Source organism: Microcaecilia unicolor, chromosome 10 (genome assembly GCF_901765095.1).
Source record: "Microcaecilia unicolor chromosome 10, aMicUni1.1, whole genome shotgun sequence".
NCBI lineage: Eukaryota > Metazoa > Chordata > Amphibia > Gymnophiona > Siphonopidae > Microcaecilia > Microcaecilia unicolor.
In genome coordinates this window covers 138,789,226-138,807,213 of record NC_044040.1, presented here as the reverse complement: position 1 = coordinate 138,807,213, position 17,988 = coordinate 138,789,226, and the positions used below count along the sequence as shown (strand labels likewise).

Sequence of the window (17,988 nt, the reverse complement as noted above, 5' to 3'; positions counted from 1 at the left end):
GATAGTGGGATGGGAGTGGAGGAAGATCCATGGGAGTGTACCCTGAAGGTGCGGTGGGAGAGATAAGAGAACCAGGAGAGGACGGGACCTTGGAACCCAAACGAGGACAGCATGGCAAGAAGTAAATCATGATTGACAGTGTCAAACGCGGCGGAAAGATCGAGGAGGATGAGGATGGAGTAGTGACCTCTGGATTTGGCCAGGAGCAGGTCGTTGCAAACTTTAGAGAGTGCCGTTTCTGTCGAGTGCAGAGGGCGAAAACCGGATTGAAGTGGATTGAGGATGGCATGAGAGGAGAGAAAATCAAGGCAGCGGCTGTGAACAGCGCGCTCAAGTATTTTGGAGAGGAAGGGTAAAAGAGAGATGGGGCGGTAGTTGGAGGGGCAGATAGGGTCAAGTGAAGGTTTTTTGAGGAGAGGTGTGACAACGGCGTGCTTGAAGGTGTCAGGGACAGTTGCAGTGGAGAGAGAGAGGTTGAGCATGCGACAGATGGAGGGGGTGACAGTATGGGAGATGGTGTTGAGTAGGTTGGTGGGATGGGATCAGAGGAACAGGTGGTGCATTTCGAGGAGGAAAGAAGGCGGGAAGTTTCATCCTCGTGATCTCAGGAAAGGAGGAGAAAGAGGCCTGGGTAGGTTGGTTGAGGGAGAGGGTTAAAGGGTGAAGAGGAGGTGGTGGCATGGTCGTGAACTCCAGTTGATCTTTTGCACTTTGTCGCGGAAATAGTCGGCCAGTGATTGAGGAGAGAGAGAAGGGGGAGTAGGAGCGGGGGGCACTTTTAGGAGGGAGTTAAGGGTGGTGAAGAGACGACGAGGGTTGGAGCTGAGAGAATTGGTCAATTGGGTGTAATAGTCCTGTTTGCACGGAAAAGGGAGGAGTGGAGGGAGGATAGCATGAATTGTAGTGGAGGAAGTCTGAAAGGGTACGAGATTTCCTCCAGAGGCGCTCAGCAGATCGGGTGCAGGAGCAAAGGTAACGGATGCAAGGAGTCAGCCAGGGCTGGGGATTGGTGCGCTTTGTGGGACGGGAGATGGATGGTGCGAGGGTGTCCAAAGCAGAGGAGAGAGCGGTATTGTAAGCGGAGACCGCTTTGTCGACAGTTTCGGAGGACGTGATGGAGGGGAGGAGATTGAGATAGTAGATGATAAGGTGGAGGGGTCAATAGCCTGGAGGTTCCTGGAGGTGGTGGTTAAGTTGGATGGGGTGGAGGGGGGGTGAAGAAGTGTGAATGTGATCAGGTGATGATCGGAGAGAGGAAGAGCTGAGACGTGGAAATTGGAGGGTGAGCCGGAGGAGGAGAGGACGAGGTCAAGACAATGGCCGTCACGGTGAGTAGGGGTGGTGGAGCACAGCTGGAGGTTGAAGGAGGATGTTAGGGTGAGGAACTTAGAAGCATGGGGGTCGGATAGGTCATCAGCGTGTACGTTAAAGTCTCCGAGAATGAGGGACGGAGATGAAGGGTCAAGAAAGACAGAGAGCCAAGCATCAAAGTCGGTGAGGAAGGAAGGGAAGGATTTATCAGGGGGGCGGTAAATGACTGCCACTCTGAGTGGTAGCGGGTAGAATAGCCGGATGGAATGGGCTTCAAAGGATGAGAAGCAGTGAGATTGCGGTAGGTGGAGGGTTGGAAACTACAGGAGGGTGAGAGTAGTAGCCCAACGCCTCCACCGCGGCTAACTGGGCGGGGCGTGTGGGAGAAGAGATAGTCTCCATGGCAGAGGGCTGCAACTGAGGCAGAGTCTTCCGGGGAGATCCAGGGTTTCAGTTAGGGCGAGCAGTTGAAGGGAGCGAGAGATAAGAGATCGTGGGTGAGAGACAGTTTGTTGCAGACTGAGTGGGCATTCCACAAGGCGCATGAGAAGGGGAGGGAGGAGGGGGGAAGGAGGGGAATAGAGACGAGATTGGACATCCCGGAATCGTTCGCAAGGATAGGACGGGGACAGGTGAGGGGGACCTGGAATAGGGTTAATGTCTCCCGCGGATAGCAGGAGGAGGAGCAAGAGAGTGCGGAGGAGGGTGGGGGAGGTCGGGCGATGAAAGCGACGAAGACGGGGTGTACTTAGGAGGAATGGGGATGGGTTAATGGCAGGAAGGAAGTGCTGAAGGTTGAGAGCCAGGAAGGAGGAGGGGGACAAGAGGGATGGTGAGGTGAGGGATTGAGGTGAATAGGGTACTGCGGTGGCAGGCAGGGTGGGAGGGCAGCAGGTTCTAATGGTAGACAGTGGGAGTGGGGGAGAGAGAAGATTAGGGAGGGACAGGGCAAGGAAGAGAACATGGACAGGGGCCATAGGTGGTGACTGAGGTGTAACAGGTGACTATGTAGTGACTGAGGTGTTAAGCAGTTAACAGGTGTTAATAAGTGACTATGTAATGACTGAGGTGTTAAGCAGATAGATAGGGCTTGAAGCTAGGTTTTGGGTTGGCGATTAGGTAAGTCAATGGCTGATAAGCTAGCAGGCAGGTAGGTAAGACAATGGCTGAGAGGCTCGCAAGCAGGCAGGCAGATGGATTGGAGCAAGCTGGAACAAGCTGAAACAAGCCGGAACAAGCCGGAACAGGCAGGAACAGATGGACAGGCTGGAACAAGCAGGAACAGATGAACTGTGTCGGGATGAGCAGACGGACAAGCTGGGATCAGGAAGACTGGAACGAGCTGGGATCAGGAAGACTGGAACGAGCTGTGCACGAAAAGACGTCCGTCACGCAAGGGCGTCCATATAAGGCGCTTGTTTTCCAACCCCTATTGCTCACTCCGAAATATGGCGCACATACAACGTGAGCCAAATTATAGTGAGCAGGAGAGCCTGCTGCTGGTGCGGCTGTGCATGAGGCACCGGCACAGGCTCTTCATCAGCCACCACCACCTGCCCCCCAGGATCCAGGCCATGAGATCCTGGTCCTGCATCCGGGAGCGGCTTGAGAGGTATGTGTTTGTCCCCCTCCCCCCCCCCTGTACCTACACATATAATAGCTCCATCATCTATGTAACCAGTAACTGCAGTGTGCATGCAAGGATAATGAGTAATATGGGTACATGCACAATCAGTAATTAAAAGTATGTATTTGAAGCCACAACCATTCCCATATCCCTACAATAATGTATTTCCGTCTATAAGTCTTTGTTGCTTTTGTAGGCCACATTTCCCCACCCCTCTTTGCAGGCTCTATGTGGCTTACAATACATCATGAATAGTGGAAACATGTAACAAAAATAAATATATTGCATACTTGATAACATGGTCATGAGAACACATATAAAGTAGTTTAACAACCATTAATTATAATGCATACCAACGGTACTTAATGGCCTCATGGCCACCTGTATGCCATCATCTGCATAGGAGCCAACTCGGAGGCTGCTGTGGGTGCTTCAGCACCCCCAATATTCATTAAATTCCTTGTATGTGTCCAGGGAGGGCTTATCTCCACTGGGGCTAGCACCTCCAATAATCAAAAAAGGTGGCTCCTATGAATCAGTACCAATGGAAGTGGTTTCCCCCCCCCCCCCCCCAACAGTGTTGACCCTCTCTGCTATTTGATTGACAAATGAATGTGTGTGTAGAGGGCAAGAAGGACCATCCCCTGACTTCTGCTCTACAAACTTATATCTTACAGACGGTTCGTAGTACACAGGGACCTTGAGTCCCTGCGGAGAAGATTCCGCCGCATGCGCCGGGAGAGGCCCGATGTCATCAGGGCAGTGCGACAGCACCTCAGGGCTCGACGTACATTTCAATACAGGACACCTGTACTGATTTGTCTATGTATTTATTGAGTAATGCTAATGTCCTGTACAATATCAATTTCCATGTGGCAATAGCCAAGTAGTAAGTAATAACAGATCTGTCCCACAGCAAGGACACAGGTTGCAGGTGCCCTCCCATTACTGTGCTTGCAACTTCCACCGACCATCCCCCTGAGATGAATGAGATGACATGCCTCCCTTTACTATCCCCCTTTCTGGGGTGGGTGGATAGTGGTTCCTGGTAGACCTGCCTGAAGCCCTACTTTTAGTGGATGTCATGGCCCTCACTCACATACAAATTATGTGGTCAACACCCTTTCCCACTGGGCCCCCCCCCCCCCCAATAAAAGCAAAAACAACTGGCCATCAACCCCTCGTCGCATCTCACAATGCAAACATGTTGGTCAGCAATGAGTGTGGTATGCCAATATGTCCTGTGTGGTGTGTGTCAGAGGAGGTTCCAGGGTTCCTTGTCATGTCATCTGATGCATCTCATTCCCCATGGGCATAGGCCACGCCTCACCACACCTTGGCCCATCCCCCGCCTCAGGCCACCCAGCTACTGCACTATGCAAGCCATGCTGCATGTGCTGATCTCTATCACACTCCTTTTACATACACAGGCCTCCAGCACCAGCAAGACGAGCAGGCGGACGAGGAGGGCCACCACCTGCAGGAGGAGGAGGAGGAGCTAGGCCAGGAGGGTGACCTGGAGGAGGAGGAGGAGCAGGAGGAGGAGGAGGCTGCGGCAGCACAGGAGGCCCAGCAGGAGGAGGAGGAGGAGGAGGCTGCGGCAGCACAGGAGGCCCAGCAGTAGGAGGAGGAGGAGGAGGAGTCGGCCTCGGAGGAGGGGGTCCTCATTATTGATGAGGATATGGAGGACCCCTCCCCACCTCTACCACCATCACAGCCCTCTCCCTCCCCTCGGTCACCCTCATCCCCTGAGGCAGGACCTCCATCACCTACCCCAAGGCCTTTCCCTGGCCCTGCTGCAGCCACTGGGCTAGCTCCATCCCCTGGGCCTGCGCCATCCCCTGGCCGTGCCCCATCCCCTGGCCCTGCGCCATCCCCTGGCCCAGCTCCAGCGCTTGGTGGCAAGGTGCTATTATGGCCTCCTGCAGCAGCTGGTACAATGGCCAGCAGCAGCTGGGGATGGCCAGCACCAGCTGCTGCAGGAGGTCCGAGCCCTACGGCAGGGCAATGAGCAGCTCCAGGGCCCACTAAGGGTACTGCTGGGGGCTGCTCATTGCCTGCTACAGAGGGCCTTACTCAGAGGGTGTGCCCGCCCTTGATGTACATTGGGGGGGGGGGGGGTTGTTGGGGGTGTGGGGAGTTGGGGGGAGGGAATTGTTGGGGTTGTGTGGGTGGGGGGAGGGAATTGTTGGGGTTGTGTGTGTGGGGGGGGGGAAGGAACTGTTGGGGTTGTGGGAGTTGTGAGGGGAGGAGGGCATTGTTGGAGGTTGTTTTGTAGGGCTGGGTGGGGGGGGGGAATAAATGTTTTTGTTACACTTTAACTATCAGGGTGTCTGTGTGTTTCTCTCCCTTGTGCATTACATATAAGCAAATGGTGGTGTTGAGTTGAGAGGAAGGAGGCAGCAATATTCATAGCATGAAATGTGCAGTGTGAATGAGAAAGTTGATGTATGTCTGAGAATGTTGGCCATACAGAAGGCCACCTGTTCATTCCAACCTGCATGGCCACATGTGCAGGGGGGTGGTGGGCCGGGGAGGCTGGATGGATATTAGTGTTCATGACCACAAATGGCCAGCCAGCCTCTCTCCCTCCCTCCCTCCCCTCCACCATACTGACCCACAACACAGAGTGCCATCAATAAGACATTTGTTGTCTAGCACTTGTGATCTGCCAAGTAGAAACTTGTACATCACCCTAGGTAGCACATAGACGATGTTTGCTCTCTGATGGCCACACATCCTTACCCACAAGCCACATTGGTGGCAGGCCCACGAAGGACCTACAAACAGCTGGCAATATCTTTTCACATTCAATACATCAGCAATGGTATATAGTGCTGAGGAGAAAAGGGATAACAATGGGAAACCCATTAGATGGCTGCTTACTTTACTTCATCACCAGTAGCAATATAATACAACAGTTACAGAAGGGCACAAATAAATATGGTGCTCCTTATTTGGAGGTTTCATCACACGTCCTCTAGTAGTGGCTCAAGGTGAGTTACATTCAGGTATTCTGGGTGTGTCTCTGTCACAGGATGACTCAAAGTTTGTCCCTGAGCCAACTGCCATTGAAGTGACTTGCCCTAGATCACACGAGTTACATTCAAGTATTCTGGGTGTGTCTCTGTCACAGGATGACTCAAAGTTTGTCCCTGAGCCAACTGCCATTGAAGTGACTTGCCCTAGATCACACGGATCGCAGCAGTGGGAATTGAACTGGCAACCTTGTGATTACAAGGCTGGTGCTCTAACCACTAGGCCACATCAGCCACCAGGCTGTAGCCACCTGCAGGTAATTTGGGTTTGGACCTGTACACAGAACCCTCTCCCTCACCACCACGTCTTAAGGGCTCAGTAGGCAGTACCTGTAGCCACCTTCAGCCTGCTTCCCAGGCTACCAAATGTTAGAAATGTTCTTGCTCCCTAACTAGGGAGGATTTTAGGAGGAAGGTGTTCAATATGTGTTACACACACCATTGCATATATTATTCCCCCTCCCCCTCCTATGGACCTTGAGAATGGGTGCCCACTTCATACATGGGGACTGGGGTTCACCACATACACAAGGAAGATGGAACCTACAAGCAACCAATACAACAGCTCCAACAGCTGGCCCACACCATTCAGGACCTGGCAACCCCACAAAGTACAGCGCTGATGGCCTCCAACCAGTGCAAAAAGGAACCTGGTGAAAAGAGAGCTAAGAGTTGACTGCAGACTACATACAGTGAATGGACAACTCCTTGATTATGAGCAGAAAGAGAAGAGGTGGCTGAGCAGACTGAGCTTACCTTGAACGTGTGTTGCAACATTGTGTATTGGGGCTTCTTTCTCCTGGACCATGAGCTCCATTTCAGCATCAGTGAAATGACCCTTACAGATGGGTGCTTCCTTTGGTGCCATTCTACCAAGCTCTCCGCTCCACAGACTGCCTGCTACTACCAGCCAGAGAGAATAGGAGAAAGTAAGGGAGGCTCCACGGGATGTGGAAGACTGGAAACCGAAGGCGTGGTGGCTGAGGGCCAGCACTAATCACAACCCCCCCCCCCCCCCCCCCCCCCACCAAATACACAGGTGTACCAAGCATACATTGGCAAACACAAACCTTATTATAAGTGAGGATAAAACCCTGTCAACGCATGTTACGAACAACCGGAAACGTCCCAGCGCAGGAAATGCCGGTTTAAATGGCAATCAAGAAAGGGGAAGGCAGGTGGGGACGCCCATACTTATCTACCCATAATCAAAATCATGTGTTCCAAATCGCTATCTGAGCTGGGCACGCTTAGGAATTATGTGTATAATCGAAAATAAAATGCCCATATCAGACACGCCTATTCCCCCGTCTCAATGGGCATTCTTGGCGACTATATAAACGCCCACTCCGTATTTTCGAAAACCCCATTGGTACAATGCCGCCACGTCAACCCCCAACCTGGAAGGGTAATTTTACGGATCGAGAGGTAGAGCTACTGGTGCAGGAGATCCAGCAATGCCACCAACATCTGTTTGCTCCCACAGGGCAGAGGCTGGCTGCAACGACGAAACAGAGGGAGTAGGAGGCGGTCCGTGACAGCGTCAATGCAGTCTTCCATTGTGCAAGGGACATGGAGGACTGCAAGCACAAGTGGCGCAAGCTCCGGAGGGATGTGAGGCACAAGACTGGTGCCCACCCTCCACCACATGATACTGCCAACCTCACCCCCCTGGAGCTGATGGTCCACTCCCTCCTACCCCAGGAGGGCATCCATGGAATAGGATCCCTTGACACCTCTGCACAGGCTGAGGACTCAGGTAGGTTGACCATTCTTTATGAAGCTGCGCTTATGTGTTCCGCTGCACTAAACTGTGTTATACAAGTTGGGGCCAGGAGGTGGGAGGTGGGAAGTGGGGTGAGCGGGAAGCGGGAGGGAGTTTCAGGCGGTGTGCTAATATGTAGAATAAACGACCATCTTAATGATGCTGGCTGACTTCTTACCTACCCCTACTCACTTGCTCGTATCATTACTCTCTATCCCTACCGTACTCATTACCTTCCCTCTTACTTGTCCTGTGTGTGCATCTTAACTACATTGTAAGCTCTCTTTGAGTAGTGGTGTGTCATAGGAGCACACTCTGTGGTTGCTGTGGGTTTTTCAAACACCCCCAATATTTGAGCAACTATCATGTAGGTGTCCAGGGTGGAGTTTTGTGCACTCGGCTTCACCCCAATAATGCATAACAGTTGGCTCCTATGGGTGTATGTAGGGTACTGCTGTGGCACTACTTTGGGACCCCTTCCTTCCCTACTACTCCCTCCTATTTTTCCCATCTCCAAACCGTGCCTATTTCCTTCTATCACCTCTGTGCTCTACTGAGTGTGGGCCCATGCATGCAACGTAAGGAGCCTGTAATGGGGTGATAATGCAGTTCTAGAGAGTCTAGCAAGTCCGTAGTAACAGAAGACATGCTGAAATGTCCTTCATTTTGACAAATATACAACAAACAGCTTGTCCACAAAGTTGTGAGCGGTGTCCTTCTCTTGGCTGGCCGTCCACCACCTCTACCCAGCTGGCTGTGGGGCTCTCTTTCACATTGCTGTCAATTCCTTTCCTCCCTCCTCACCATCTCTTTGCTGGGTCAGCAGTTTGGGGCCAATGTATATGAATGCTGAAAGACAAAAGTGGGTTATTTTCACCAACATTTGCTCACCCTTGTGCTATACAGGTGATGACTCTGAGGAGGCTGGCCCTAGTGGCCTGCAAGACCAACCAAGGCCTACAGCAGCACCACAGCCTCACCCTCCACCGCCTGCAGCAGCAGTACAGCCTCTACCACCACCACCACCTGCACCAGTACAGCCTCTACCACCACCACCACCACCACCACCTGCAGCTGAACCAGCAGTAGAGGCTCAACCTCCCACCAGCACCACCAGCAGAGGCAGCACCTCCACCACTGGTTGACTCTGCTGATGAGTATGCCTATAGGGGGCCAGCTCCTCGTCACAGGCCATCCAGCCAATGGAGGCAACTGTTGCGGCTGGCCACTGAGTTGCTGAGGCACAATGTTGCCTGGAGTAGTAACCGCCAGGAAAAACTACAACTGCAGAGGGAAGCACTGCAGGTGCAGCGGCAAGCCCTCCAGTCGCAGCGGGAAGCCCTCCAAGAGCTGCTCCAGGTGCACCGGGAAGCCCACCGAGAGGTGCTCCAGGCACACCGGGAAGCCCACCAAGAGGTGCTTGCACCAACTCCAACAGCTGCAGCACACCATTGAAGGGCTGCGTCCTCCGGGCCCACCACCACCTACTGCAGCCGTGCTGCAGCAGCAAGACCTGCCCTCCACATCCTCCTCCAGTGGGCAGCAACCACCAGCCAAGAGGTGGGCGTTGCGATCTGCCGCCTCCGCACCCACTACTGCAGCACCCACCACCAAACCATCTCTCATTCTGGGTCCTGTGGTCAGGCTACACCCAACAAAGTGGCCAGATTTCCACTCCGTAGCCAAGCCGAGGAGGAGGACAGTGGGAGCAGCACATCAGAGTGAAGATACTTCCCCTGCAGCACCAGCTGCACAGGAAGTCCGTGGGAGGGGTAGGAGGGGACGGGGGAGGGGGACGGGGAAAGTGATGTCATCACATGCTGGAGGGTGAGGGTGGGGGGGGGTTGAACACCCATGCACTTATGCAGTTATACACAATAATGTGCACTTACTTTCAAGCAAAGGTGAAAAGGTGGCCAAGATGTTTGTTGCCTGCTGCATGCTGCACAATTTGGCTCAGCGCAGAGGACAGCCTCTCCCAGAGAGGCACAGCCACCAGAGGAGGCCCCAGATGAGCAGGAAGAGGAGCCACCTCCAGCGCACAGAGCAGACCTCAATGCTTACCAGCTTGGCATAAGAGCAAGACAAAGACTCACTGAAACGTCTTGCTCTTATGCCAAGCTGGTAAGCATTGAGGTCTGCTCTGTGCGCTGGAGGTGGAGGGGGCTCCTCTTCCTGCTCATCTGGGGCCTCCTCTGGTGGCTGTGCCTCCTCTGGGAGAGGCTGTTCTCTGCGCTGAGCCAAATTGTGCAGCATGCAGCAGGCAACAAACATCTTGGCCACCTTTTCAGGGCTGTAGAGGAGCTCCCCTCCAGACCGGTCCAGACAGCGGAACCGGTTTTTGACCATTCCAAAAGTTTGCTCAATGATCCCCCGGGTGCTCCGATGTCTCCTGTTGTAAGTTTCTTGTGGGCCTGGTTGTGGATGCACCACGGGGGTCATGAGCCATGTCCTCTGCGGGTAGCCCCGGTCACCTTTGGAGAAAAGCAGAATGAGATAGATGAGTGTGTATTGCTTGGAGCAGGTACAGGGGGGTGGGGAAGGGAGGATAAGGATAGTGGGTTGTGGAGTGAGGTGGAGGAAACCAGGGCGGAGGGCTGCCCAGTGGAGGAGGTATAGGTATGGGTCCATCCATGTTGAACTTACCTAGTAGCCATCCACCGGTGAACTCTCCTCGCTCAAATCTGCGGTAGATGCCCGAGTGCTGTAGGATGTATGCATCGTGGGTGGAACCGGGGAACCTGGCACACACGTCTAATATCTCCCCCTGGGCATCACACACAACTTGCATGTTCATGGAATGAAAAGCCTTCCTGTTTCTGTAGGTGGCTTCGTGTGCCCTGGGGGGTCTGAGGGCGACGTGTGTGTAATCAATCACACCTATGACTGAGGGGAATCTAGCAACAGCATAGAACGCAGCCATGTTGGTGTGCAGGGCCTGGGGGGTGGTGGGGAAAGTGATGTAGTGAGAGGTGTGAGTTAGAAAGGCATGCAGGAACTGGGTGAGACAGTGTGAAATAGAAGCCTGGGTGAGCCCTGTGTTAGCAGCTAATACAGATTGAAAACTCCCAGTGGCCAGGACAGAGAGAGAGGAAGTGATTTTGAGACGGACAGGGATGGGGTTATTCCTACGGGTCTGGGGCTGAAGGAGGGGTTTCAGCTGCTCACAAAGCTGCACAATGGTGTCCCTATCAAACCTGAACCTTGTCAGACACTGCTGGTCAGTGAGTTGTAGGAAGGTGGTGCGGGGCCTATAGACTCGGGGCCGTGCATACGTCCTGCGGTGTGTGCCCTCTTCCTCTACCATGCCAGACACCAGTGCATTAAGTGCATCCATTTTCCCAGCAGTGCAAGTATTATTATTAGTAGTAATAACACACGCACAACACACAGACCTCTCACTGCCAGCCACCACGCCCTCTTCCACTCACACAGGCAACACAGAGACAAACGGAGGTCAGGGAATACAATATACACGTGGGAACAGTGATTGGAGAGGGATAGGGGGAGGGGAAGGGGAAGGTACTGATAGAGCAAGGAGTAGGAGTAGGGAAAGGTCAAACGGTCAGTCACAAAAGAGGCAGGCCACACAGACGAACGTACCAGGTACTCAACACACTCAACTTTCTCTCTGCAACCAACAAATCAGCTCTCCCACACCGATCTCGCCACTCTCCAACTCCACACAAGCGCTATTGGGTCTAAAGACGTTTCCCCCTTGCTCTGGTCGCTTTTATTTGGGGTCCAACAAATGACGCCCATGCTCCCGCCCAACCAGATCCATTTCTCTATCCGTTATACGTTGTACACGACCAGGTCGTATCACCGCCCCTAACATGCCCCCGACACGCCCCTTATTTGGGCGTTTCTCTCTGAGCGTACGAGCGACCCGGATGTACTGAAAATTTTGTTTCCATTATACTGATTTAATCGTTTTTGTGAGATAAACGTCTATCTCCCGATTTGGGTCGCAATATAGGCGTTTTTCTTTTTCAATTATAAGCTTGACAGTAACATAGTAGATGACGGCAGAAAAAGACCTGCACGGTCCATCCAGTCTGCCCAAGAAGATAAATTCATATGTGCTACTTTTTTATTTGTACTGTCCTCTTCAGGGCACAGACCGTATAAGTCTGGCCAGCCCTATCCCCGCCTCCCAACCCCCAACCCCGCCTCCCACCACCAGCTCTGGCACAGACTGTATAAGTCTGCCCAGCACTATCCTCACCTCCCAACTACCAGTCCCACCACCAGCTCTGGCACAGACCGTATAAGTCTGCCCAGCAGTATCCCTGCCGCCCAACCACCAGCCCCGGCACAGACCGTATAAGTCTGCCCAGCACTAGTCCCGCCTCCCAACCACCAGCCCCGGCAACAGACCGTATAAGTCTGCCCAGCACTAGCCCCGCCTCCCAACCACCAGCTCTGCCACCCATTCTAGGCTAAGCTCCTGAGGATCCCTTCCTTCTGCACAGGATTCCTTTATGTTTATCCCACGCATGTTTGAATTCCGTTACTGTTTTCATCTCCACCACCTCCTGCGGGAGGGCATTCCAAGCATCCACCACCCTCCCAATGAAAAAATACTTCCTGACATTCTTCTTGAGTCTGCCCCCCCTTCAATCTCAATTCATGCCCTCTCGTTCTACCGCTTTCCCATCTCCAGAAAAGGTTCGTTTGCGGATTAATACCTTTCAAATATTTGAACGTCTGTATCATATCACCCTGTTCCTCCTTTCCTCCAGGGTATACATGTTCAGGTCCGCAAGTCTCTCCTCATACGTATTGTAACGCAAATCCCATACCATCCTCGTAGCTTTTCTTTGCACCGCTTCAATTCTTTTTACATCCTTAGCAAGATACGGCCTCCAAAACTGAACACAATACTCCAGGTGGGGCCTCACCAACGACTTGTACAGGGGCATCAACACCTCTTTTCTTCTGCTGGTCACACCTCTCTCTATACAGCCTAGTATAGAGGGTGAGATACTTCTGTGCACAAAAGAAGAGTGGGATATGATGTTAATTTATCTGATTATATTAAGGTAGCCAAATAGGTAGAAAAGGCAAAATAGTACAGGTCAGAAGGAGCTTGAATGCATAGAGAGAAGAATGACCAGCAAGAAAAATAAGAGATGTTCTTGCTTCTATATAATTCTCTAGTGATATCTTATTTGGAGGTCTGTGTGAAATTCTGGAAACTGCATTTCCAAAAAAATATAAACTGGATGTAGTCTGTCCAGCAGGGGTGTAGATACAGGGGGGCCTGCCCCCCCCCCCCCCCCCCATTTAGGTTCAGGCCCCTAGCTGATAGAGGTCCCCAAACCCAACAGCAGAAGCACTTTTCCAGTCATGGCCTACACTTTTCCAGGGCCACCGGTCCAGGTCTCCATGCACAAACTGAGCATACACGGGGAGATGGACCTCTCCCGTGCATGCTCAGTTTTACAGACACCAAGAACATGCTGGAGGGGGAAGGCTCAACGTGGTACAGCCGCAGAGGGAACATGCAGGTCGCTGGTGGAGGGGTGCTTCTGCTGGAGGGGCTTGGGAAACCCACCAACTCAGGTATGTAGGAGTCACGTGAGGGGGTGAAGAGTGGCAGTAGGATGGGGCAAAATTTTGTCCCTCCCTCCCCTATTTTGTACGCAGCCCCCCAAAGACCCAAGGTCTGGCTATGTGCCTGCAGTCCAGAGGGCAGCTACTAAATGCTTAATGGTGTTTGTCATAAATTGTAAGACTAGTTGCTCTGATCTATTGAGGTAGAGTCTGTCATATTTATTAATTTCTTGACTCAGGAGGGCATGCTATGTGTTTCATAACTGATTGTGAGAAGTGTGTTTCTTTTTATCTGTAACCATTGGAAATCTGGATGTCAGTCTATGCCCCTGATGCAGGTGTAAGCCAAAACGTGGTCATGTCAGGCTTTCTTTTAATAAAATTACGGTTACTGCTGTGGATGTTCTTCCTTTTTTTTCCCCATTCATCTTTATCCTTGGCTTGTGGTGGGTTGGGATTAGCCTCTTTTTTCATCTGTATAAAGCATATGGGGACAGACTTAAAGATCTAAATTATGTATACCTTGTAAGAAAGATGGAATAGGGAAGATATGATAGAGGCATTCAAATACCTCCAAAGTATATAAATACAGAGGAGGCAGGCCTCTTTTAATTGAAAGGAGGTTCAAAAATGACGGGTCATGGAATGAGGGGTGAAAGGAGGTACACTCAGGAGTAATCTAAGGAAATATTTAATTACAAGAAGAGTTTTGGATGCAAGGAACATTCTCCCTGTGGATGTAGTGGAGACAAGGACAATACCTGAATTCAGGAATGAATAGGAAAAGCAGAGATGATCTCTGAGAGAGAGGAAGAATTTGGTGTGGAAGGGCATACTGGATAGACTGTATGACCTTTTGTTATCACCCTATATAATAATTCTCTCCTCCAACGTTCTATTGGTCTTGCTGCCTGTGTTTGTGACTTCTTCGGAGTTGGTCTGCTAGGCTCTGGGACAGGCTGGGTGGTGCCTCTGAATCTCCACCTCCAGAGCGAGAGGGACAGGAATCCCACCCCTCTCAGCCAAAGGGGGCAGAGCGGCACCTCCCAATTCCCGCCTCCGCTCCAAGGTGAGGTGACCGCGAGTGCCTCTGCATCAGCAATGAATGCGCTCATCGAGACAGAGGGGGCAGGAGGTGTCTCCAAATCGCCGTGTGATGGAGGAAGAGACGGGGCAGCATCTAAGAATCCACGCCCCCTGGGGGCGGGGCTGAGCCAGGTGACGGGTCCTCCGAAGACGCGCGGCCGGAGTCAGGGAGTTTCTTTGTAGCTGGGGATCGGAAGTAGTGGCGAGGTGTGGTGGAAGAGGCCTTTCTGCTCTGATGTCCATGGTGATGTTGCTTTGCGCAGAATTTTCTCCTCACAGGAAAAGAAAGGTTACTACATTAACCTTTATTCCCGTGCATTCAACTAGACTAACCCAGGAACCAACCACGCTGCCTTTATTCTAAGTCCTCTTGCCATCTGCAGAAATATTGCAACTCTTTGGAAACTGTAGAGCGTCATTTTCTGTTTCACTCTAAGGTTCGGGTCTTTGTGTCATGTAGTGCATAGGTCTAGGAGGGAGGGACCCTAGAACTCGGAGGGAGGGAGGGGGACCCTGAAACTCGGAGGGAGGGAGGGAGGGAGAGAGGGCCCTGAAACTCGGAGGGAGGGAAGGGATGACCCTGGCACTCGAAGAGAGGGAGGGGGGACCCGACCCTGGAACTGGGAGGAAGGGGGTCCCTGGCACACACTCTCATTCTCACACACACACTCTCTCTCTGACAGACACACTCGCACCCAGTCTCTCTCTGTCACACACACACACACACTCGTACATTCACTCTCTCTCTCTCTCTCTTTCTCTCTCTCTCTCTCACAGAGTCACTCTCACACACACTGTCAAACATACACACTCCGAGGAAAACCTTGCTAGTGCCCGTTTCATTTGTGTCAGAAACGGGCCTTTTTTACTAGTATTCTTATGTTTTTATACTTCCTAAAGGGAAAATGTGCATGCTGTCGTACAGAGAGATGTTGCCTGTGATTCCTTTGGTGACATATTTTGTATTCTTAATCTTCCTTCATAGATTTAAGTGAATGTGATTCCACACCATGCTTGAATGGAGGGACCTGCGTTGACTTACAAAACAACTACACCTGTGTGTGCTCAGAGTCATTCACAGGAGTACTCTGTGAGATAGGTACCTGCATTTTTTTTTTTTTATATCTCTCTAGGTCCAACTTCCCTTATATCATTTCTTGTATCCACTTGTAACTGACTTTTACCCTCCATGGCATTGTCTTTTACTTCCCTTATTTCTACCTGTCTGCTCTATCTCGCAGAGTTGTTTTAAGTGCCACCTATTAGGTTCCTTCTGTACCATTCCATAAGCTCCTAGACCTTTAACCACATCTGGCTATAGCAACAATTGCACCACACTAAACTCCAACTCATATATGCAAATATCTCTTTATTATAAATACTTATGCCTTATACCAGCTATTAACTTTAATGCATATTAGTAAATCTAGCCCCAGGTTTGTATCTGAGGCACTGGAGGGTGACATGACTTCTCCAAAATCAGAAGGAATGTCATCAGGATCTGAATACTGGCTTCTCTAATTGTTGCAATGGTTAAAGTTAATAGCTGGTATAAGGCATAAGTATTTATAATAAAGAGATATTTGCATATATAAGTTGGAGTTTAGTATGGTGTAATGTTGTTTATATACTCCGACTGAATTGGTTTTTCCCCCCTTTTTTGTAAGATTATAGCAACAATTGCCCATATGGAAAGCAAAAGGTCTTTTTAGTTCTCTATTCAAGAGCAATCTGGATAAAGTATGTAGAGTTCCCCTATGGGGTCATCTAGGGGAGCTGTATCATTAGCTTGATGGTTGAGTCCCTGGTTTAGAATCTCTGTGTCTCACAATGCAAAGTGATTTTTACATGCAAGATATTGACTGCCTGTGAGTATTCTATTCTTCAGCTATTTGCACTGAAGAGGGGAATAAACTGATAGAGAATGCAATCTCGTATTCCCAAGGTCAACATATTTGACCTCCAGAGATCATTACACCCTTCCAATCAACTCATTTTTTGTAGCAAAGAGACACAAAATAAATCATTCTGATTTTAGTTATCATAAATTGTCTTCTAACCAAAAAGAGTGCTTGTTCCATTTCTAAGTGTTTCTAAAAATGTATAACTGAAGGTAAATTCATAAATGTAAAAAGCCCATCGAGGGCTGAGTAATGTTATATCTTGGACTGTACAGGAATACCTGCACATCAGTCATGTCTTACACTCACCACAAAATTAAAGTTTACAAATGTAACACCACTACAAAAAGAATATCATTGCTCAATAGATAAGGCCTGAATTTTTTTTGTATTTTAATGAAACAGGATTACAGTGCCCACTATAAATACCTTCTATTTGTTTGATCTTCCTTAGTGTGCATGCTCCCCACTACCCACCAAGGGGTTCCTCAATTCCTAAATGATTTCACCTATCACATGAATTGCTTTTCCATCTGTTGCAGAGGTCGAGGATTGTCAGTGCCGGAATGGAGGGACCTGCCTGGATGGGAATGCCACCTGTCACTGCCCCCCAGGGTATTTTGGCCTACTTTGTGAATTCGGTAGGATATTGATAACACTAGATTCAAAGTGCAGCCATTATCTGACCCTCTACTTTATGAAAGTTTTGTTCTCTTGTCAAAGACACATAAACTTGCACCACTCTCACCCAAGAACTAGACTCATTAGTAATGCCATACTGGGAAAAGACCAAGGGTCCATCGAGCCCAGCATCCTGTCCACGACAGCGGCCAATCCAGGCATAAGAGAGCATCTGTTCATGGATGAATTTAACCACCTTGTTCTCTGAGGAAGGTATAGTCTAGTGATTAGAGCAGCAACAATTAGAGAAGCCAGTATTCAGATCTTGATGACATTCCTTCTGATTTTGGAGAAGTCATGTCACCCTCCATTGCCTCAGATACAAACCTGGGGCTAGATTTACTAATATGCATTAATGTAATTTGATGTGTGTTATTTACTACTACTACTACTATTTAGCATTTCTATAGCGCTACAAGGCATACGCAGCGCTGCACAAACATAGAAGAAAGACAGTCCCTGCTCAAAGAGCTTACAATCTAATAGACAAAAAATAAATAAGGTAAGCAAATCAAATCAATTAATGCGAACGGGAAGGAAGAGAGGAGGGTAGGTGGAGGCGAGTGGTTACAAGTGGTTACGAGTCAAAAGCAATGTTAAAGAGGTGGGCTTTCAGTCTAGATTTAAAGGTGGCCAAGGATGGGGCAAGACGTAGGGACTCAGGAAGTTTATTCCAGGCGTAGGGTGCAGCGAGACAGAAGGCGCGAAGTCTGGAGTTGGCAGTAGTGGAGAAGGGAACAGATAAGAAGGATTTATCCATGGAGCGGAGTGCACGGGAAGGGGTGTAGGGAAGGACGAGTGTGGAGAGATACTGGGGAGCAGCAGAGTGAGTACATTTATAGGTTAGAAGACGTTTGAACAGGATGCGAAAACGGATAGGGAGCCAGTGAAGGGTCTTGAGGAGAGGGGTAGTATGAGTAAAGTGACCCTGGCGGAAGATGAGACGGGCAGCAGAGTTTTGAACTGACTGGAGAGGGGAGAGGTGACTAAGTGGGAGGCCAGCAAGAAGCAGATTGCAGT

General features: G+C 50.5%; 1 protein-coding gene across 1 annotated transcript in view; it reads left to right on the top strand.

Annotated features, from left to right (window-relative positions):
• Positions 1–17,988, top strand: part of SNED1 (sushi, nidogen and EGF like domains 1) — a 684,146-nt gene that overhangs the window by 321,443 nt on the left and 344,715 nt on the right. The window contains 2 exon segments of the mRNA XM_030215639.1: positions 15,372–15,485; positions 16,830–16,928. Of these exon segments, the coding sequence (XP_030071499.1) occupies positions 15,372–15,485; positions 16,830–16,928 (213 nt within the window).